We start from the raw sequence: 23510 nt of genomic DNA on the forward strand, positions 1-23510 counted from the left end.
GGTGGAAGCTCGCTAGGCTTGCTGTCTAGGCTCGCACTAGAGTGCATCCCATGTCGTGCCTTCTCCCAAGTTTAACGGAAATGAACCAAATCCTTTCTTGCCTGGTGCTGAGAGAATCCGTCCCTCGGTCTTAGGAGAGCACCCGGTACACCGAGAGAATGTTTTTATGATCTGTAACAAGAAAACCTCGGCTGACGGCTGGGCTATGTGAAATTATAGGAAAGTAGTGGCCCTGAATTGGCCACTTGGAGAGGTTCAGTTCTGCAGTGAGCAGAATGGCTGATAGGAAAGAGGAAGTGGACGAGATGGCGAGCCAGATGCAGGCGGCCACCAGCTCCCTATGAAGTGGGGAGTGACATGCGCATGGCGGCAGCGGTGTCGGCTTGGCGTTGCTTTGCTTGGTGTCTGCAGATGTGGCTGAAGAGTAGGTGGGCTGCTCACCTTGCAATGGAAATACAGTGAGTGGACTTGGTAATACAAACGCCGAGTCCCTTAGCCTTGTACCTGAGACTGTGTAGGACTCCAGCGTGGGAATCTTTTCCTCAAAGTATGAAGGTAAAAGTCACTTCGACTGAAAGAGTTTATGTCATAATTTATCCGTGGTGTATTCATCTATTTTGTGTTTTAAGTATTTGTTCAACTCAAGTTTGGTCACTTAGCTGGTCTCTACAATAGAAGACTGTTGCCTACCTTGTCCTGCTATTCATGCTTTCTTTAAGATTCCAGTGTCTTCTCCCAGACAGACCTCACTGACAGCAGTTCCTCTTCCCCACCCCCCACCATCTTAGTTCTTCTTCTGTCCATGTGCGCAGGGTTCTTTATCAGAACTAATGCATTCAAGACAACTGCTTATTGGATGGGTCTTCTGTCCACACCCGGGGCATCCTTGTGGTACTAGCTTTGAATGATATTTTGAGCTTAATTGGAAGTCGCTTAGTTCACAGCTATTTAAAATCCCATGCCCACGTGCCAGTGTGATTGTCCCTCTGACACAATACACAACACGCTGAAAGGAAGAGGTCTCGGAAGAGGGGAGGTGGGGGATAATAGGCTGGCCTCCTGAGACCTGTTCACAGGGGAGGAAGCTGAGGTGCAGGGCACTTGACTTTCTCGGGCCAGACTCTGTGTTCCCTCCTCATTCCACTCCATTAAAACCTTCCTGCTCGGTGACCACTTCACATTCTCACTTCCTGCTTTGGATTTACATGGGGTGTGTTATTAAAGGAAGAGAAACACATTGGTGGCTCACGCTTCTGACGTGCACATTCAAAGCTGGAAGGGACCACCAAGCTAGGTTTAGGTACAGCGGGGTAACCAAATGAGTGAAGACATATCTTTTTCGATGTTGGAGCTCAGAGGTGGCTAGCTCCCCAGGGCTGGGATGGGTTCCGTGGTGTCTGGAGTCCAGGGCCTTTTCTTTTCAATTTGTTTCTGTTTTTCATCTATTCTTTCTACTGTGTTTCTACACTGAACATGGTTTCCATGCTCATGGCCTCTTTCTGAACCAAAATGTGGAACATCCGTCATCGCACTTACATTCCGGTTATCAGGGAGGAAAAAGGGTAAGGGATCAGCTGCTCTTGATGAGTCCTTTCTGGTCTCGGTCTCTCTCTCTCTCTCTCTCTCTCTCTCTCTCTCTCTCTCTCTTCATTTTGGGATGAGGCTTCATGTAATTGAGACTAATGTTGATCTCTTTATGTGACTGAGGACAGCCTTGAACTTCTGATCCTCCTGCCTCAGCCCCTCAAGTGCTGAGATTACAGGTGCTCTCCACTCTGCCTGGCTGATGACTCTCTGTTTGAAAGTTGAGCATTGTAGTCCATGCAGAGTCCACTCAGCACAGCTGTGCCAGCATCCAGAGAGGATGGAATGAGCCTTTCCCCTGAGGAACCATGGACCCCACTGAGGTTCAGTGTTCTGTCTCTGTGAAGGGAGAGAACAGACTCAGGGCAGGCTGGTTCGACTGTGCCGTGGAGACCTAAGTGCTGGATCCTGAGCTCACAGATGCACTGGCTCATTCAGTCAGCGTTTATTAACCATCTCCTCTGGGCCTACAGCATGAAGAGAACAGACAGTCTGAGTCCTTAAGATGTTCACAGTGGAGGGAACTGGTCCATCAAATACAAACACGTCTGTAAACTGACAAGTGCTTGGAAAGGACACCATGTGCCTTGCAGAAGAGAGTGGGTTTGCTAAGCCCGGGGTTGGCAGTGGGCCAGACAAGTGACATTTGAACTGAGAGCTGGAAGAAAGGGTGACCTAGACCATGGAAGAATGTTCCAGACAGAGGGAAGAATGCAAGCAAAGTAGGGTAGGGGCGTGCTGGGAGGCATGAAAAGCTGTGCAGGGGAGAGGGGTGCAAGGGAGAGGGAGCCAATGTAGACTGAGGGGGGCCCTAGGTGACCAGCCATCCTGATATGCCTGGAACTCAGGTATGTCTCAGATATGGGATTTTCAGGGCTAACACTGGGTGAGTCCCAGGAAAATTGGGGTGAGCTGGCCCCTGCCACGGGGCCTCACCAACCATGGTGCATCTTCCCTCTTTACTATTTCAGAAGAGTTCCTTGTCAGTTAGGAATAGCTCCTCCCATAAAGAACAATGGAAGGCAGAAGGGAAGGAGCACAAGGCAGAAGCGCACTCAGCTGCAGTTAGAGTGCTTGGGCAGTGTTAGTCTTCGTTGTCTGGGTTTGTTTCTCCTTTGGCATTTAAGTGGCATCTGGTATGTTTGAAGGGACAGGAATGTCCAGGGATGGAGGGAACCCTTGTGCTCTTTTTCAACACTGGCAGTACATTGAAATCGCCTGGGAATGAATGTCAAGGGAGGGACGGGCACAACCCAGTAAATCAGCCCCAGGGGAAGCCAGCCCGACTGTTCCACAACAGTGCCCTGAGACATCAGTGTGCATGCCTGCCCCCGTTGTCCTGATAGGACACAGATTCAGCTTCAGGGGCACCCGAGAGTCCATTTCTAAAAGCCCTGAGGTGGTACTGATGTTGCTGCTCTGTAGGCAGAATGGTAATGCTCTACTGGGGTTTGGTGAATTTGCCTTTGAAGCTTTAGGCTTCTTTATGGAGAGCAGCAACATGGATGTCTGTAAGGTAGATGAGTCCCTGGGTGAAGAAGAGATAGAGATGGAAGAGATGGCCTGTGGGTCTTCGGCTTGTAGCCCATCAACAGGATCACATTGAACCCCACTCGGGACAGATCTTGACTTCTCAGTTAGTCCTAGGGTGTGGCTGGGTGTTCCAGAGAGCTGCCACACTGACTGGCACACGTATTCTTGGTTACTGAACCTGTTCCTGAGGCCTCTGGTTAGGAATGTTCCATAGTGGACACACCCTTCCTTTTATTTCCAACTCCGTGTCCATGGGTCTTTATTTCTCACTCAGTGGCTGTTAGGATGCAGGTATTTCCTACCAATAAGATAAGTCATGAACATATTTCCAAAATAGATGATACATCTATCAATTTTTTAAAAATGTCAACCTACACTAACTCCAGAATAAAAAGCAGATTTGAGAAAGGAAAGCCAATTAGAAAGATTAGTAGCTGTTAGCAACAATACCCAATGATTCTGATCACTGGGAAGAGTGCCACCAGCAGAGGGTAACTTCAGTAGCCATGCTCACAAGTGATTACATTAGAAGATAGCAGTGTGATACTAAGGCCTGAGAGTGGACCTGCGCAGACCAGTGATACCAGACCTAACGGATAAACAGTGGGCTCTTCCCAGCTCTATAAGCACGGAACCTGCACACGTGATGCAGACAACCCATCCCATGTGCTGACTGGAAAGCTGGGCACCAATGTCAGAGAGTGAGGAAGGTGTTAATTCCGTTCAGAGGCAGATAGCATCCATGTGTCTGTGTGGTTAGATGGGCTTTCTCACTATCCCTTAGGGGGACTCACTTCCTAAATGCCAGGCGTTCGTAGAAAGACAGTGGGCCTATACTCCCTCTCTACAGATTGTTCAGTTCTGCCCAGAGAGGAGGGCCAGGGCTGAGCAACCCAAGAGAATCTCTCCGGAAAGAGTGAAGGGAGAGAAGGTGATAGGAGCCAGGCCTGTCCTCTAGGAAGTCTCTCCACCTGGGATCTCGAGGACTGTTGGCTACAGGCTGTGGCCCTTCTCTCCCCTCAGAAGATGAAGCCCCAGCTCAGATCCAGAGGACTTTAAGTTGACAGCAGAGTTTGGAATGGGAATCTATGGCCTCTTGGGCTTTCATTGGTTTGCATCTGTGCAACATATGATCCAGTCTCAGGATGCGGTAATTCAGATGTCATCAAGAGCAGGGTTTGGCAAGAGGAGAGCTCAGGGGAAGACAGGGATGTAATTAGGGTTAAGGGCACCTGCCCCCACCCAAGTCAGAACATAGGCTTCGAGTTCCGACTAATATTCATCTTCTCAGGGCTTCGGTGTGTCCACCTCAGAAATGAAGCAAGTATGATACAGCTCCTTCAATGACCTGATCTACTGTGAATGAGGACCCCGAGCTTTCTCTCTGCTTCTTGTTCACAGTGTGATCTTTCCCTCGTATACACTCTCTGTCCTTGGATAGGAGAGCCTCCACAGCAAGCTAGTGCCGAGCCTTGCCCTTGAATCATCAATTAGTCATTTCAGGAATATTGATTGATGCCCTGACTGGACAGGCAGAGGTATGGGCTCAGTGGGGTGCTCTTTGTCTCTGTTTTTTTTTGTTGTTGTTGTTGTTGTTTCTTTTTTAAATTTTTTTTTATTTTCCAGTGCTGGGGTTTGAACCTGGGCCCCCATGCATGGTAGGCAAGCGCTCTAGCTCTTGAATCTTAGAAGTCATGGTAAAGTTATTTTCTCTATAAAATACAAAAGAAATATTGAAAGATTCAGCGCTAGCCTTAGAGGAGTTTCCAGGCTAGTAGACAAAGCCATCATAGGTACACAGAACAGGCCTGCAGTGTGGATAAGGCCAGCAGTGTGACAGAAGAGACCCTCATCACGGACAGGCTAGACCTGCAGTGTGCACGGAGCAGGCCTACAGCACGGGAAGAGGACCGAGGGTGCTCTGAGGCCTGGGAGACCTCTTCTCCTAATGCACTGGCTGGACTCAGGCCTTGGATGTGCAGTGGAACTCTCGCCCTTGGGTCTGTACTTCTGTGGAAGACGGAGAAAGCTATCCCAGGAAAGGAATCACCTTCTCTTTATGACTCCAAGTGAGAGCGTTACAGTCTGTGGTCACAGAGCTGATCCAGTGTCAGCCTCTTGATTTAGACCTGCCAGGGCCTTTCCTTTGAACATAGCATACCAACTGAGAACCACAGTAATAGTTAGACCTTGGCCAACTGCGTTGACCTTCTTTGCTTTTCTTTTTTTTTTTTTTTTTTCAAGACAGGGTTTCTCTGTGTAGTTTTGCGCTTTTCCTGGAACTCACTTGGTAGTCCAGGCTGGCCTTGAACTCACAGAGATCCACCTGGCTCTGCCTCCCGAGTGCTGGGATTAAAGGCGTGCGCCACCACCGCCCGGCTGACCTTCTTTGCTTTTCTTGCCTTGCTAGCTCCTCCATCCTTTGACCTTAGGTCACACTCACAGCCCAGGGAAGCCTTCCCCAGCCTGACCTCGGTCCTATGCTTTGCTGCTTTTCAGCCCCGTTCCTTCCCCCTGGAGGTTGCCTCAGTGGGCTCCGTCTGTCTGAGGTCCGTCTGGGAGTCTCTGCCAGTGCAGTCCAGCTGTTGGGACAGTGACTGATCTGTAGGAACAGCCTAGTCTGTGTTGATTGAATGAAGATAGACTTATCGATAGGGAAATGATCAGAAAAGGGAAGTCGATGTCTACAAAAGGGAGTGTGTTCCCAGCTGAGAGGTAGCCAAGCCCTGGTTCCATGATGGGTGCTGGGAAGATTGTAAGCGAAAACTTTGCTGAGCAATTCCTGGTGGGATAGTTCGGTTTCATTTCATTTTGACCCAACCTTGATTCATCACCATGTGCTAATGGTTGGGTCATGGTTTAGGGCCATCTAGGCTGTGGGATTTGGTCAAAGTCTTGGATCTAAGAAATGACAGCATGAAGACAAGATTCCACCCCTACTCCCCCCTCCCCGCCCCCACACCTCTTTCTACAATCAGTTGTCTCTCCCAGGCTGGGCTGCACTTCCACAGTTTCACAGAAAAGGAATGATTACTTGCTTTTTTGATGTTAGCCTGTCTGTACCTACAACTTTTGTGTTTTCATCACTGATGGGCTGTCAAAACCCTACCACAGTGAGAAAATTAAACTTATCTTTAAGATGACAAGTCACTTTTGACAGTCCTATAAGATACCCAGGGTCAAATGAGACAGCTCCAACCTACGCTGTTCTTAAAGCAAACACGTAGCCCTCCCCATATCAGGCAGGAAGTGATTTCCAGGTGTATTATGGGTACTTTCAGTTTACTGGGAGTCCAGGGTAAGAGTCTGGCTCTGAGGAGATTGTGTTGCCAGCGTGAGTAGGCTGCATGTTTCACTGCTCATGACTTTCAAGATAAAAACCTTCCACTTAGTGGTTCTCTTCCTTGGAGATAATGACCTGGCCCTGTAGCTGGCTTTACTGCTTCTCTTAGGGGAAGGGCCGGCCTTTCTTAATTGAGCAGAATTAACACCTGCAATACAAAGTAGAAAATCTCTTGACCTCACCCTGTCTGTGAGTGACAGCTTTCTCCCAACCGTAACACAACGCTGTGGAGAATATCTGTGCTTGTGAATTTAAGTGTAGTGTTATAACATGCCACAGTTTTTTAAAAGGGAGGTTTTACCCTGATCTGTTTCAATGTTCCTTCTGCTCCCTCACACATGAAAACACCATTGCCTTTTCCATCCTTCTAGCTCAAATTGTCTAACTTCTTCCTGGCCTAGATAGCAGCCCTTGATATATCACCACTGCTTCGGAGGTTGTGGGACTGGATGCGGATGAGGTGTTGGTGTGTAGAGAGAAAGAGCCACGGCACTGATACTGGCCTGCGTAAGACTGGGAGACGGCTGAAGACGTAGCTCATTAGTGGAGTGCATTTGGTTAGTTAGTGTGCCTGAAACATGGTTCAGTCCCTGGCACTGGAAAGTAGTTGAGACTGAAGACCGTGGTAGCCCATGGGGAGGTAGAAGCAAAGAATTCTCTAGAACAGCTCTGGAAAGTGTGGAGATGAGCCAGTGTTGCTGCAGAACTTGCCCAGGAGACCTGCCCAAGGCCCCTGGGCTGGCTCTTCCCTTGGTTTGGGCTTTTCAGTGTCTTTTAGTTCTGTTTTCAGGACAGGGTGTTTTCCGCCCCCCTTTGGGTTTCCTGTTTGAGTGTTTGAGTTACTTCAGCTTTGATATGTTGTAGAGAAAGGAGAAAGAAAGTAAGAATTTTACCACACACACACACGTACACCAAAAAGAATAAAAAAAGAAAAGAAAAGAAAAAAAACCCTACCCAAACCCAGTGCCTTCTTGTAGCTGCAGCCAGTTGTCTCGCCTGTCATGGAACATGATCCCAGATCAGGCTGTAGGGTCAGATGTTGGTACCTGCTGTATTTCCTCAAGGGGCCTAAGGCCTGTTTCTCTGATTGTCGGGGAGACGCTTTAATCCTGGTGGTTGGGGAATACACGAGATATATATGTTTTTTTTTTTTTTTTTTTTTTTTGGTTTTTTTCGAGACAGGGTTTCTCTGTGTAGCTTTGCGCCTTTCCTGGAACTCACTTGGTAGTCCAGGCTGGCCTCGAACTCACAGAGATCCGCCTGGCTCTGCCTCCCGAGTGCTGGGATTAAAGGCGTGCGCCACCACCGCCCGGCTTGAGATATATATGTTTTTTAAAAAAGAGACAAGAAAAGAAATGCATTGTATAGCCCAGCGGTTCAGTACAAAAGTAGGCAAAGGGAATTTTGCTCTTTGTCTCTTGACAGATGTGAAAGAAAATCAGATCCCTAATTCCTGACAATGTCTTTCTTACCAGCCTACTCTCACGTCCCACACTTCCCAGGGTCGTCTTTGATGAACGTGAGCTGCCCACGCTCCCTTTGTTCTTACAGTGTGTGGGATGATTGTGTCTGTGGAGGTAGAGAATTCTCTCTCCTTTGCTTTCCTGAGTCCCACTCATGACCCAGCAGGACCCCCTTCTGGGGTAGAGAATGGAAGTTGGTGGTGATTGCAGAATTGTCTTTCGTGGGAAAGGGGACCCTCTGAAACTTCCTGTATCCAATATGTTACCCTCGCTCAGCTGTGTTTGGAGAAATGGCGTTTGACTCAGTAGCAGTTCATCAAACTTGTCCTCATACTGATTTGCAGTCTTGTTGTGGTATTTCCTTCTGTGTTTTTTGAGTTTAATCTATTTATTGGCCCAAGAATGAGAAAAAGGTGTGTGTGGGGGGGGTGGGGGGGTGGGTGTGGGTGTGGGTGTGGGTGTGAGGTGTATAAGTCTAAGCAGGATGTCAGGTGTCTTCTTCCGTAGATCTCTGCTTTATTCTCTTGAGGTAAGTTCCCTCGCTGAATCTGAAGCTCACTGTTTTGGCTAGGCTGGCTAGCAAGTAAGCTACTGGTGTCTGCCTGGCTTTGCCAGTGCTGGGGTTACAGGCACACATGACGGTGCCCAGCCTTTAGGTGGGTTCTGGGAATTCAAACTCTGGTTTTCATGCTTGCGTAGCAAGTGCTCCTACCCACCGAGCCATCCCTCCAGCTCTGAGAGAAGGATTTTGTTTTCCCCCTTTTAGTCATAATTCTACTTACTAGCAGTGCTGATTTGAAAATGCATTCAGATAGAAGGACAGGCAGGTAAGTGCTCGCTCAGGCTGGCGGCTTCCAGAACTGCATGGCCTCTGTCTTTGAGTAATGGCTCTGCCATTTATTGGGCAACTCCCATTAGGAGGCTGCTTAATCTTTTTGCCCCTAACAGATGCCTAATCTACAAAGCCAAGGTGATTATGGTAACCACAATGAAAATAGCAGCTAGTGTTTGTTGTGTGCTTCGTGAGAAAGATACTGTGCCCAGCCCTTCTGATATTTCCCTAAAGCCCTGCAGCAGTTCTGTGCCTTCTGCCTTGTGACAGTAAAATGCACAAGCATGTACGAAGCACTTGTTGTATACCAGGACCCGTTCTATAGTGTCTTTTCTCCTAGATTTAGAGATGGAGGTAGCGGGAGGTTCCTGTGAGCACTTGGGACTCCTCTGTGACACTGTGGGGCTCACAGGCAAGAAGGAGGTGGCCATGCAGAACACATACAGCTACTTTGTGGCAGTGAGACAGAGCTCTTCCTACTCTTCTGACTTAGAAGCCAGGCTCCTAGTAACATTGTCCGAGAACAGCTTGTGCAGATCCTTACATGGCGGTACAGCTATGTCTGCCTCATACGTGCCATCCTGCAGAGTCCCATTCTACCCACCTCTGGATGACTCCCTTGTACCCACACCAGAACTCCCAAGATTATGGTCTTTCACCCTTCTTGGCCTGAGTTACTTAACTAAAAAATGTAAGCACATGAGATATGGGGTCAGCTAATTGTCCCTCAGCCTATAAATGAATAATATATATATTATATATATATTAGAATGTTAATATATATTGTATATGTTAGAATGTTAATATATATTATATATGTTAGGATATATAATATATATATTAGAATGATAAGAATGGATCCATGTTATTTTCAGGGAAATAGATGAAACTAGAGTTCATCATGCTAAGTGAAATTAGTCAGAAGCAGAAAAGTATTGTGTGTTTTCTCTCATATGTAAAAAGTTTTAAAAGAAAAAGATCTGAAAGAGAGGACTGCCAGGGGAGGATGAGGGATGGGGAGGAGAGAGGGAAGACAGGAGAAAATAGATAACTACCAGAGCACAATGTGTGCATGTGTGGAACTGTTATGGGAAGCCCCCAGTGTGAGCAGTGGCTGCACTGAGTTGAGGGAGATGAGTGCAGGCCTGTGTCCAGGTTGTCTCCTGGTAAGGTGCTCATAAAGCTGACTTCTGGGTGGGTTCATTTTGAGGATAAGGGCAGAAGGCTGGGACAGGGCAAGGAAGAGAAAGAGACAGGAGAGAGGAAGAGACACAGGGAGGAGGAGATGGGGAAGTGGGGGAGAGAGACTGAGACAGAGAAAAGGTGTGAACAAACACGGGGCCGTTGTCTTCCAAGGGTTGTCAGGAAAGGCCTTATTCTGAGGAGAGATCCCCTAAGGGGCTGGGTGGTCCCTCAGATGCTGCTGCACATCAGATGGCATCTGACCAATGAGGAGTGTTAAGGGAAGTACCCAGTCCCCACTGCAGTGACTGCAAGCCCTCTATTGGCCCCTAACACATACACACGAGCACCAGTCTGTGAATAATGTCAGATACTGTACCAAGTTCCACCATTGAAAAGCAATGTGACTGGCCTGTGCATACTGAAGAAACTCCTTCTCTGGATTAATTCAGAAATACACCCTACATTGAAGAGTCCTCCCAGCGTTGGGTCCTCCCAGCATTGGGTCCTCCCAGCGTTGAGTCCTCCCAGTGTTGGGTCCTCCCAGCGTTGGGTCCTCCCAGCGTTGGGTCCTCCCAGTGTTGAGTCCTCCCAGCAATGAGTCCTCCCAGCGTTGGGTCCTCTCAGAGTGGCAGGAGGGGTGCTCACTGACCTCTTTTGGAAGCCAGCACCTGCCAGAACTGACAGTGTGCAAATCCTTTGAGCCAGCGTTTCCTCTTCTTTGAATTATCCTTAAAGACAAGCTGCCAGGACCCCTTAGGGGATGTTAGTAATGAATGCTTGCCAATGCATAGTTTGTAGAGAGTGTGGAACTGTCCAGATGTTCGTCAGTAGGCAATGTACACAGGACCAGCTATGCGGAGGAACTGGGCGTTCATTGCATAGAATGCTGTCAAGGCTAGGAAGCATTCCCAAGACACTGGGTTCAACCCCTAACATTGGCAGAAAGGAAGGAAGGAGTCAGTCTACACATGCAAATCATGTGCATTGTCCCATTTTTCTAAAGTATTTTTACTGCTACCATAAGTGATATATTCATAGATAATCCTGTCCTGTGAATTTAAGAATTTACTAAAGGTAATTGTGTGTGTCAGAATTATCAGTGGAGAAAACCATCTAAATTAGTAAAAAAATCTAAAATTAGAGATGTTATAGACATAGGATAGCTTTCTACTAAAAAGACTTTTTTAGGGTTTTTTTTAAATTGTTAAGATTTATTTTTCTTACTTTTGCTTAGGTATATGTATGTGTGTCTGTGTGAGAAAATGCCATGTATGTGCAGGTGTCTGCACGGGCCAGAAGAAGGTATCTGATTCCCTGGAGATGAAGTCACAGGGGGTTGTGAGCCACTCACTGTGAGTGTCGAGACTCAAATGCAGGGCTCTTGGAAGAGCAGCAACCCCCAACCACTAAGCCACCTCTCCAGCCCATATATATATTTATGTGTATGTGTGAGTGTGAGTGTGTGTCATGTGCGTACAAGTGTCAGTAGAGGCCAAAAGAGAGTGTTGGATCCCCTGGGCCTAGAATTTCAGGGATGCTCAGAACTGGGGTCCTCTGGGAGAGTAGCACATGCTTAACCACTGAGCCATCCATCCCTCTAGCTCCAGCTTTGGGTTTTTAAACATATAGTTTGCTAAATCTGGGGAATAGGTAATATAATGATTTTAGCAATCAAATAACTACTCTAGATAATCATTTTTAAAATGTTCTTTTAAGTAATGAGAAGTATATTTTAGAATTTGCTGCTAGTATTTTTTTTCTTGATTTGCTAGTAAATTCTTTCTTTATTGGGAATATAAATACACATGAAATATCCAGAAGACCAAAAAAATGATGAAATCATAGGTTCCATGCTGATGAGGGTTTTATTGCAGTTAGTCACTGGAATTTTACTCAGTGATCTGCTGTGGAGGAAATTATTTCAAAACAAACCCCAGGAGGTTAGGCCACCGTTCAGAAGTCCTCTTCCACGTTTGTACGTCAGCTTGTCACATGCTCAAGCACAGCGTGGTCGGGAATCTCCCAGACACAGCAAAATACTGCAAGCCAGGGCTGGAGAGATGGGCTCAGAGGTTAGGAGCACTGGCTGCTCTTCCAGAGGGCCCAGGTTCAATTCTCAGCACCCACATGGCAGCTCACAACTGTCCATTAACTCCTGTTCTAGGGGATCCGACACCCTCGTACAGACGTACATGCAGGCAAAAACGCCACTGTCCATAAAATAAAAATAAATAATTTTAAAAAACCTGCAAGCCTACCCTCTTGTCCCTTGCTTGCTCCTTACTTTTTTGCCTTGTTGGACCAGGAATCAGGGTGGGCGTCTGACGTAGCAGACAAAGCGGTACCCATGCTTCTGCCCATTGGCTCACTCCCGTGTGACTCAAGGGTGACAGGTCACCAGAGCCTACCTGGCATGGATCCAAGAGGTACTCAGTGAGGAATGAGGGTGTGCCTGTGCCTGCATGGTGCTGGTGCTTCACAACTTCATTTTGCCCCTTCCCTGCGGGGTCACCTGCATTTTACAGTCCGGAGAACTCAGATCAGGGCAGTTGGCTGTCATAGTCACACAGGCTCCATGGTGGAGACAGGATCTGAATTCAGGATTCGGAAGCCCAGACTCCTTCTGTACATGGTGGATTATTAATTCTGTAGAAAAAGCTGTTTTATATGTGACATTGATCATGAGAGAAATGACTTGATTCTTTAATTTTGGATTGAGTGTTTGAATACTCTAAAAACATGTGTGTAGGCCTAGGGGGTTACAAGGCCAGTTAGAGGCCATGTCTCAAAGAAGGTCGATGGTACATGAGGAAAGGTGCTAGGGATTGTCCATACACACACACACACACACACACACACACACACACGTACCTCATATACACATGCATCTATGCACAAACATGCACATATACGTGCATACACAAAAATGTGTGTCTAAATCAATGATAGACACTTGGGGACAAAGTTACCCAGTGTGTCATATGTCTCTTCAAGCAGATGTATAACTGTGATTTGCATGTCTGTCTGTTTTGTAGGAAGTGACCAGGTTCACTCCTGGGTACTGGTTACAAGCCAAGTCGTCAGCACTGCCTGGAGAATAGCAAGGGCCTCTGTGACGCTGGCAGTGTCCCTTCTGTCCACGTCCCTCTGCTACTTCAGAAGGCTGCATTTGTATTTAGGGCATCGGCTGAAATGGTGGGCCATCCTTTTGTCTTTCCTTTTCAAAAACACCCTTGCCCTGAAAAACGTTTATATATATATATAAAACTGTTTCCTTTATCTTTCAGGTGGATTGGATATCTGCAGAGAAAATTCAAAAGTAAATGCTTTTGTGCCTATGTTTCCTTATTTTTTTAAGGGCAAAGAGGGCTAAAGAAAGGAGAAGAATGGGAAATGTAGCTGCCCTTTTTTTCTGTCTTGTCCAGGAAACCTCAGCGTGGAGGCAGAAGTAGATCTACTCAGTTATTGTGCAAGAGAGTGGAAAGGGGAAACACCCCGTGCCAAACTGATGCGGAAGGTACGTCTGCTTGGGGGGGTTAAGGAAGGCAGGCAGTGTCTGTCGGAATCTGGGTGCACTCAGCTCTGCTCCAAACCCAAAGGTCAACCAGCACCAAATGGGGTGTCACGTAAAGTTGCAGCCCAAGTCAGAAGCCAAGTGGCTGCTAGATACTGGCTTTAGGCCTTGTTCTAGTTTGCTTTTCTGTTGCTGTGATAAAACATTCTGACCAAAGGCAGCTTTGGGGAGCAGAGGATTTATTTGGCTTATACTTCCAGGTCACAGTCCATCATTGAGGGAAGTCGGGGCAGGAGCTGAAGCAGAAACAATGGAGGAACCCACTTACTGGCTTGCTCTCAGCATTTGACCCAAGCTTACCTGCTTGGGGATGGTGCCGCCCACAGTAGGCTAGGCCCTTCCAGATCAGATGTCAATCAGGACTATCTCAGACATCATAAGTCAGTCTAATACTGTCAATCCCCTCAAGTAGGTTCCCTCTCCCCAGATGGCCCTGGCTGTTGAACGAAGCTGAGAGGTGAGCTAACAAGGTCAGGCTTTCAACCCAGAGTGTGTGGTGCTGAGGCTAGAAATCAGTATGTCTGTAACTTGAGAGAATATGAGTACTGCACTGTCTTCGGATCTCAGGCCTTTTAACTTCTGCATGTGCTATGCAGACTCCTCCCTGGAGGGATCAGACACCCGGGCATAAGTACCTGGAGGAGTTTTAGAATATTCCACTGGACTGATCTTGGTAAAAATCCCCAACAGCACTGCCCACTCCTGGCTTGGGCAAAAGAGAGGAGGGAGAGGTCCAAAGTCCTCTGGTGCGGTCTTAAAACTATACACTTCTTCTCTGTGGTTAAGTTGGACTCATTATCAGCCCCAAACAACCTGTCCTGGTCTTCCAAGATTAATCATCTAAAACAGCATGAGGCAGACTCCATACATGTGAGAGTCACTTTAAAAATCCCGTGCATAGGGTCACTGAAGTGGCTCTGAGGAAAAGCACTCGCTGTCAGTCTGCTGATCTGGGTTCAGGAGAACCATTCTCTGACTTCCAGATATGCACTGGCTTGTGCGATCTGCACACACGCACGCGCGCGTGCACACACACACACACACACACACACATCACACATCACACACACAATAGTAATGATGATACTGTAGTGGTAATGATGATTATAGCAATGAAATTTAAAAGAGACTAGAGATGTAGCTCAGCTGTGTAAGAGTACTTGCAATTTGTGCATAGGACCTGAGTTAATTCCCAGCATCTACGTCAACTACCTACCTACCTGTAACTCCAGTTCTTGGGAGTCCAACACCTTCTTTGGGCCTCCATGGGTACCTGTACTCATGTGAAAAACAACTCCCCCCCCCAAATACACATCATTTAAAAAAATCTTCAAAAAATGGTTTTAAAACAAAAAAAAACCTTAAAAAAATAAAATTACATGTATAGTCATCATTTATCACTATTCCACTTACTCGAATTATTTGGGAAACATGCTCTGGAAACACGCTCACTCAGTGTGTTCACTGAAACTTCACTTTCGTGTGAACACTGAAACTCTGTGTCCACTGAGCTCACTTTCACCAGCCTCTGGTGCAGTGGAGTTCATCGAAACCATCCTTGCATACTGACAGGCTTATGAGGAACTATTCTGGAGGTACCATATTAAATGTGTCCGGCCAGTGAAAAGAGATAACTACGATGCTCTCCGGTCCGTGTTGTTCCAGATCTTCAGCCAAGGTCTCTCTTTTCCACCATGGATGAAAGAAAAAGACATCGTGAAGGTACGGCTCCCCACCGGGAACATGGCCATGTTGGGGGCTACCGGCCCTGGCTGGGTAGCTTTGTGCTCAGGATTCTCATGTTAAAGGAGCGTTGAGCGTTGACAGGTTGTCTAGCTAGTTCCCTCTGTCATTTTGCAGATAAGCCATCTCAGCATGCTGGTGTTCCCAGTCTTGTTCATCTTAATGCTCTCAGCTTTTCTCGAGAGGCCTCTGTCCTCGAGAGGCATCCTCCTAAGTAAGGAGGTCTGATAACATGAACCTTTCTACTATAACATAAATGTTTGTTAACAAAGGCATACAGAATGTGGTCACCACCCCAAGGCTCTCTCCTATACCTCTGTAGTCAGTTGTCCCCAGACCTCTGGTCTGCACTATTCCTAATCCGCTTTCTGTCCCTATGGTTTGCTGCTTCCAGTGTCATATGAATGGAATCCTCTTAGCCTTAGACTCTGAGACTGCCTTCCCATAGCAACGTGCATCTGCATTTCCTCCACGCTGTTCCACGGATTCAGAAGTCATCGTTTTGCTCCGATGTGATAGTCCTTCATATGAACAGAACACACTTTACTCACAGTTCAAGGGCATTCGGATGGTTTCCAGTGCTTAGCAACTATGAATTTGGCCATTAGGAATAGTCTTATATGGGATTTTGTAGGTATAATATCTGTTTCTTTTAGGCAAATGCCCAGGAGTTAGATGTGTGCTGTAGGAGTGAGGTATGTGCTTAACTTTCCGAGAGACTGCCACATGGCTCCCCAAGCCTGCGTGGGTTTTTTGCATTCCCACCAGCATAGTGTAAGAGTTGTGGCTGTCCCACATGGTCTCCAGCACTCAGTATTGTTGGGTTTGGTTGGTTTTAGCCATTCTACTAGGTATATTTTGTTTCTTCTTATTCATGTGTGTGTGTGTGTGTGTGTGCGTGCGCGCGCGCGTTATGTGAGGGGAAGGGCACATGCCATAGTCCATGTGGAAGTCAGAGGACAGTCCTGTGGAGCCAGTTCTCTCCTCCACCTCTACATGGGGTCCAGAGACTGAACTCTGATCATCAAACTTGCACAACAAGCTCCGTTCCCCACTGAGCCATCCTGCCAGCCCTCATTCGCTTTAATGAATACCTGTTGAGCATCTTTTCATGTACCTGTTTGCAGTCCATAGCATCTCCTTGGAAAATTGTCTACTTAAATCTTTGGTTCGTTTTTATTGGATTGTTTGTTTTCCTATTGTTTTGGAAATCCTTTATGTATTTTGAATATGAGGGCTTTCTTGGATATGTGATTTGCAGAGGTTTTCTTCCAGTCTTGTTTGTTTGATCATTTTCTTCATAGTTTACGGCAGTATATTCTCTTTTTCATTATCTTATGTAGATGGGTATTTTGCCTGCATGTATGCCCATGCACCGTGTGCATGCAGGGCTGGAGCAGGCCAGGAGAGGGCAATGGGTCCTCTGGAACTGGAGTAACAGACAGTTAGGAGCCACTGTGTGGGTGCTGGGAACTGAAGCCAGGACCTCTGGAAGAACAGCAGGTACCCTTAACTGCTGAGACATCTTTCCAGCTCCAGACATATATTTTTGATGAGCAATGTGACTTCTTATTTTGCATGCAGTATGCTCAATTTAAGATGGTGGAGCAAGAAGTATGAAGTATACATATATGGTCCCATGTGCTCTGTCTCCTTGGTGTCTTTTCTTTAAATTTATTTTCTGTAGTTCTGTTTCATAGCAGATACTTGTCGAATAAGTGTTGTATGCTAACCCTGCTTCTAGTTAACTGGCATAAAGAATGTGACAGAAGTCCTGTGTTCATCCCCCAAGTTTGTGGGATATGGTTTCACTACTCACAGTGGAATAGGTTCTTATAGACACCATAGTCTAATCTATGCATCTCCCAGAATTTAATTGGGGGCTCTGTGAAATGAGTAACATTGTTATGCCTTTATAGTGGAAGTTGAGGCAAAAGGATTAAAAAAAAAAAAAAAAGGAAGTGCTGGCTGAGTCCGTTCTCAGCTGATGAGGGACAGCCAGGTTGGGAAGCATACCGCACCATGGTGTGGCCCACCCGCTGCTTGGTGTGCCCTGCTTTTCTATGTCATTTCATTACGGATGGTTTCTAAAGGGTTACATCAGGGGCATGTGGTGTTTTATACAAAAATACTGTTTCTTTGGACATCATCTTAGATTTAGATTTTTGTTTAGAATATAATCTCAAAATCACTTAATCCACGAATCTAAAGCAAAGATGACTGTTGCTTTTTACGTAACTGACATGGTAGTCTTTCGGAGGGTTGCCGCCTGAGATAAGATTGTGCACTGCTGCATTCCAGATCGTGCGTGCTAAGCGCTGCGACACTAATCATTGTTGGCATCTACTTCCTTTTCAAGCTTCCTGAAAAACTGCTCTTTTCTCAAGGCTGTAACTGGATCCAGCAGTACAGTTTTGGACCTGAGAAGTATACAGGTTCCAATGTGTTTGGAAAGTTACGGAAATGTGTGGAGTTATTGAAAATGCAGGTGAGTGTTTAGGGAAAATTAAAAAAAAAATAAAGACGGAGGATAAAAAGCATCCATCTCAAACGCAGCCGGCTCCCTGTCATGTGGGCTGGATCCTGTGTCGTAGGGAAATGAAACTGAGCGCAGAAGGCCTCCTGCTGGCAGCCGTGGCTTGCTTTCTCCTACCAAGTAGTAAGTCAGAGTTAGTGTTCTGTGTGATGGTGACTTGGTCTGTTGTGGGGTAGAAGCTTCAGGGGCTGCACTGGAGACCAGACACACGGGGGGACCTTGTTTCCAATGTGGTACAAAGTCCAGCCTTCAGCAGTGCCCCTCTGCAAGCATCCTGCTCATACAGGGATGGAGCAGACGCAATAAGTAAGACCAAAAGCTCTGCCCGACTTAATAACAGCACAGACTTGGGGCGATGGAAAGTGTGTGGAGCTTACCTCTTGCTGGCTTATCTCGGGGACATGGCTTTCTGAGGCATAGCTCTCTTCCCTCTGAAGAACTGTGAAGAGTATATACCCTGCGTGGTTATCGGGAGGGTGTGAGTTAATCCACCTAAGTGCTTTGCAGAGTGAGCTTAGCCAGCCAGCACTCTTACACTGCTCTTCACTGGCACAGCCTCAGGAAGACCCCAGACCCCAGACCCCAGACCCCAGACACTTTTAGAGAACAGACGTGGTTGATAGTCTGCCTAGCAGTGGTATGTTTTTTATTTTGTTTCTTATTCTAAAACTAGGGTGTTGGTGTGTTACTCTGGTAGCTCAGGCTTCTCTTATGCCATAAACTGAGGGCTTACACACAACCAATGATTATTTCTTGCAATTATGAAGGTTGGAAGTCTGAGGCCAGGAGGCTAGCAGGAAGTGACATTTGGTGACAGCCCTCTTTCTAGTTTATCGACAGGTGGACAGTTTTTTTGTTTGTTTGTTTTGTTATCACACAGCAGAAGGAGAGCCAGAAATTGCTTGGCTTCCCCTTGGAGGCACATCAGTCCCATTCATGAGGACTCTAACCCACAGAGGCCAATCACCACCTAAAGACCTCACTTCCTAAGGCTGTCTCCCTAGACTAAGACATTCAACACATAAGTTTGGGGAGGCAGCTGAACATTCAGCCCATTATGGTACACTTATGGTTAAAAAGACTCCAAGAGTCCTAAAAGGTAGATGTGAAAATGTAAAATTCTGCCCTCCTCCACTGCCCTCCTGCCATCCTCTTCGGCTTATTTTATTAGTACTTTACAAGTTGTACAATGGTTTGTATGTTCCTATTTGCCCTTCTCAGCTCACACCTAGTCCTGTATTTGTAGTGGACCGAGTTTTGTGGGATGAGAGACTATCACAAGAGAGGGAGCATGTGTAACATCCTCTTCTCCGACGCCATCCTGGAGTATAAACTGTACGAAGCTTTGAAGTTCATCATGCTCTACCAGGTCACGGAAGTGTACGAACAAATGAAGACGAACAAGATTATCCCCAGCCTCTTCAGACTCCTGTTCTCCAGGGAGTCCTCCTCAGATCCCTTGAGCTTCATGATGAACCACCTGAACTCCATAGGTGACACCTGTGGATTGGAGCAGGTGAGTGGGACTCACGGTGTGTGATCCAGGGATGACCCGGCAGTCCTTGAACCCGTGGGTCTTTAGGGTTTCTGTTCAGCACTCGACGAAACCAACTGCACAGAGGCAGCTGGCTGAGATCGCTGGCCCCATGGGTGTGAAAGGAGAGTAACAGGGCCTCATTGCTGGTGTTACGTCCTGTGAGTCCGAGGACCCTTGGACCAGGGAGGGCTGGTTCATAGAGTCTTGTGACCACACAGACACTAACTGGGAAGAGGTCACTCTGAAAGCCAGATCAGTGTCACAGACAAAAGTTAGTATCAACCAGCTGTAAGGTCAGAGAAAGCCCCTCTCCATGACAAAGGTCGTCTGTTTACTTGTTTCCTGTCCAAAAGAAATGGTCAATCAATCAGATGACATCTCACTGACATCAAATTGGTTAGAAAGCAATGCAGTTCTTAGTAGCAAGCACCCTCCCCTCTCCCCTCCCCCTCTCTTCCTCCTCCCCTCCCCCTCTTTTGTCCTCTCCTTTCCATCCCCCATTTCGTATTCACTTCCTTTCCCCTTCCCCTCCCTTCCCTTCCTTTCCCTGTGAGGTAGGGTCTCATTCTGTAGCCCAGGCTGGTCTGGAACTCACGATGCAGTCTAGACTGGCCTTCAGCTCATGGAAGTCCTCTTGCCTCAGCCTCCACAGTGCTGGGATTGAAGCTGTGAGCCACTGCCCCGGCTTGAGCATTCCTTCCTGTTTCTGAACAGTTTCTCCTGTCTCCCTAGACATGGTCCTACCCTCCTTCCACACCGTGGGCATTTGTCCCCAAGTCATTCCCACTTGCTCTATGGGTTACTCTGTTACAAAGTGGGTCATCTCATAAACCGTAGCAGGCCCTGTCGTGGTGGGAGTGTATAAATTCAGTCTGTGACCTCGCTTTCATCTCGTCCCCAGATTGACATGTTTATACTCGGGTATTCCCTTCAAGTAAAGATAAAAGTGTTCCGACTGTTCAAGTTTAACTCCAGAGACTTTGCAGTCTGCTATCCTGAGGAGCCTCTCAGGGAGTGGCCAGAGATCTCCCTGCTGACCGAGAATGACCGCCAATACTACATCCCTGTCTTTTAAGTCTGTGGTGGACTGAACATCGTCGGCTTTTCTCGGCGACAGTGGTCAAACTTGCCAAAAAAGTATTTCTGAAAAACCCATGGTAGTGTTTTAGCCAAGGAGGGCACCAAGACCTGCGGGAACACTGGGTGGAGTAGCCAGGGTGGTTTGCCTTTCTCCTTCAGAGATTTCTCCACAGCAGCACACACCTGGGGTTTGGGTTGACTTTGTCGTAAGGGTCTGCTGGGTTCACGTCATGATGTGCCTTTAAGACCTAGAGAAACTTAATATGGACAAAAATTGGAAGGGAAATGGCTGACCTCAGCAGCAGGAACTTTTTATCTCTGACCTTTGTATTCTTTACTAAGCCTCTCTCCTGGGATTTGGGACAATCATAAATAAACAGGGCCATGTTTTATAAGCATTACCTTCCTGGGATTCTTTGTTGTTTACTAATTTTCTAGAACCACCTGATTAATGTTAAAATATTGTGTGTGCAAGAAAACCCACAGAACCAACTAACCTGGCCTCATAGGGGCTCACAGAGACTGAACCGACAACCAGGGAGCCTGCATGGGACTGACCTAGACCCTCTGCTACAGATGTGTACAGATGTTCCAGATGTATAACTTTGTCTTCTTGTGAGACTCCTAACAGTGGGAGCAGGGGCTGTCTCTGACTCTGTTACCTGCCTCTGGGACCCTTTCCTCCTACTGGATTGTCTCATCCAGTCTTAATAGAAGAGGAGGTGCCTAGTCTCACTGCAACTTGATATACCATGGCTGGCTGATATCCATGGGAGGCCTGTCCCTGTCTGAAGAGAAACAGAGCAGGAGTGGATGGAGGGGAAAAGGGGAAGTGTGTGGAGGGGGGACTGAGAGGAGAGGAGGGAGGGGAAACTTTGGTCAGGATATAAAAACAAAATAAAGTAAGTATCATGTGTGTGTTTATATATACACACAAATGTATTTATATATACACAAACAACCACTGGTTTGTAATATTGTACAGTTTCTTTATATTTCTATTTTTTGGGGGGGAACTGTTCAGTCTGGCAAGCTTATGTCTGTTTATTTAAATAAAAGAAGATAAAGTCTATGGATTTGGACAACTGTACGATAATTTTTGAACTGTCATTAAAAACATGAAGCTATGCTTTAATCTGTATTTACATTTCCGTGTAAATATAGTAGAATGAGTGGAATCCTGTGATTGGCTGAGTAACATTCCAGGTACAGAGGGGTCTGTGTCATCCCAGAATCCCTGAAGACTTTGGTTAAATGGCAAAAGAGAATTCAAGTGCAGGTAGGACTGATGGGTCAGTACTCTGACCTTGAAGGAAGTCCATTCATCACGCCTCTCCAGGTGGCCTGGTGTGATGGGAAGGCCCATAAAGGTGGAAGCGGGAACAAGAGTTCCTGCGTCAGTGGATACTATGAGCTATGGAAGCATCACTAGCTTTGAAGATAGAGGAAGAGGTAAAGGGTGCTGGGATCTCTAAGAACTAGAAAAGAGCAGAAACATACTCCCCACCCCAGCCCCAGAAAGAACATGACTGTGCCAACACCTTGCTTTTGGCCTGCTGATGTCTCAGTCAGACCTCTAACCTCTAACCCTGTAGGATAATGGATTTGAATTTAAGCCTATTTTTGTTTTGTTTGGGGAGAGAGAGACAGGTCTCTCAATGTAGCTCAGGTTGATTTGGAACTCACTATATAGACCAGGCTAGCCTCAAACTCACAGAGATCTGCCTGCTCCTGCCTCCTGGGATTAGATGTGTGTGACACCACACTACACCTGTCCTAGTTAGGGTTTCTATTGCTATGAAGAGTTAGCATGACTATGGCATCTCTTATAAAGGATAACATTTGATCGGGGCTGTCTTACAGTTCAGAGGTTCAGTCCGTTATCATCATGGCAGGACTTCAGGCAGACATGGTGCTGGAGGAGCTGAGAGATCTACATCTTGATCCACAGGCATCAGCAGGAGACTGTGTGCCACATTGGGTGTAGCTTGAGCATATGAGACCTCAAAGCTTGCCCCCACAATGACACACTTCCTCCAACAAGGCCTCATCTACTCTAACAAGGCCATACCCCTAATAGTGCAACTCCTTATAGGCCAAGTATTCAAATACATGAGTCAATGGGGACCATTCCTATTCAAACTACCACATTTCACACCCTGGCCACTGTTGTGGAATATTATTTTAACATGTGTTACATTTGTTTATGCTGTGGAACATTTGTTTAATAGTGCAAAGATGTATTGCATTCTTTTATGTTGCATTTGTTTAACTCTGTGAAGCTGTGTTACTTTGCCTGTCTAAAACACCTAATTGGTCTAATAAAGAACTGAACAGCTGATAGCAAGGCAGGAGAAAGGATAGGCAGGGCTATCAGGTAGGAAGGATAAATAGAAGGAGCATGAAAAGCAGAGGAGGATGCTAGGGGCCACCACACAGCCACACAGCCAGCCACAGCAAGATATACAGAAGTAAGAAAAGGAAAAAGCCCAGAGGCTTTTATCCCAGATGGGATAATCTAAGTTAAAAGCTGGCTAGCAACAGGCCAAGCTAAGGCTGGGCATTCATAAGAAAGAATACGCCTCCTTGTGAATTATTTGGGAGCTGGGTGGTGGGCCCCCCAAAAGAGCCAAAAGAGTAAAGAGTAAATAACAACTATAGGCCGCCCTAGGTTTGTAGCCATAACATAATGCAGAAATGCATTCAGTCCAACTTCAAGTCCCCATAATCCGTCACAGTCTCAATTTTTTTAAAAGTCCAAAATTCAAAGTCTCTTCTGAGATTCATGCAATCTCTTCACTGTAATCCCCTGTAAAATCAAAAGGAAAAAGCAGATCACATAGTTCTAACATACGGTGGCACAGAACATACATTACCATTCCAAAAGGGGGCATAGTGAGGAAATACTGGACCAAAGCAAGACTAAAAACCAGCTAGACAAACTTGAAACTGTATCTCCATGTCTGATGTCAAAATGCTCTTCAGATCGCCAACTCCATTCATCTTTGTTGACTGCAACACACTTCTTTCTCTTAGGCTGGTTCCACTCCCTTAGCTCTCCCCAGCAGCTCTGGCATCTCCGAAACTTTGGATTACCCAA

General features: G+C 46.6%; 1 protein-coding gene across 1 annotated transcript; it reads left to right on the forward strand.

The window, feature by feature from the left end:
• Positions 1-1509: 1509 nt before the first annotated feature.
• Otulinl (OTU deubiquitinase with linear linkage specificity like) lies at positions 1510-21513 on the forward strand. Its single transcript, XM_059276733.1, has 11 exons — positions 1510-1562; positions 3010-3149; positions 9096-9214; positions 12246-12366; positions 12976-13135; positions 13228-13259; positions 13366-13457; positions 15087-15236; positions 17617-17745; positions 19040-19309; positions 20232-21513. The coding sequence occupies exons 1-11, from the start codon at positions 1510-1512 to the stop codon at positions 20403-20405; spliced, it is 1440 nt and encodes a 479-aa protein (XP_059132716.1). The 3' UTR covers positions 20406-21513.
• The last annotated feature ends 1997 nt before the right edge of the window (positions 21514-23510 follow it).

The sequence above is a fragment of the Peromyscus eremicus genome, chromosome 11, assembly GCF_949786415.1.
Source record: "Peromyscus eremicus chromosome 11, PerEre_H2_v1, whole genome shotgun sequence".
Lineage (NCBI taxonomy): Eukaryota > Metazoa > Chordata > Mammalia > Rodentia > Cricetidae > Peromyscus > Peromyscus eremicus.

Coding starts and splice junctions, on each gene's coding strand:
- Otulinl (XM_059276733.1), top strand. CDS start 1,510: ATGTGGAACATCCGTCATCGCACTTACATTCCGGTTATCAGGGAGGAA. Junction 3,150..9,095: donor AGAGATGGAAGAGATGGCCT/GTGGGTCTTCGG, acceptor CTTTTCTCCTAG/ATTTAGAGATGGAGGTAGCG. Junction 13,260..13,365: donor TCTGCAGAGAAAATTCAAAA/GTAAATGCTTTT, acceptor TGTCTTGTCCAG/GAAACCTCAGCGTGGAGGCA.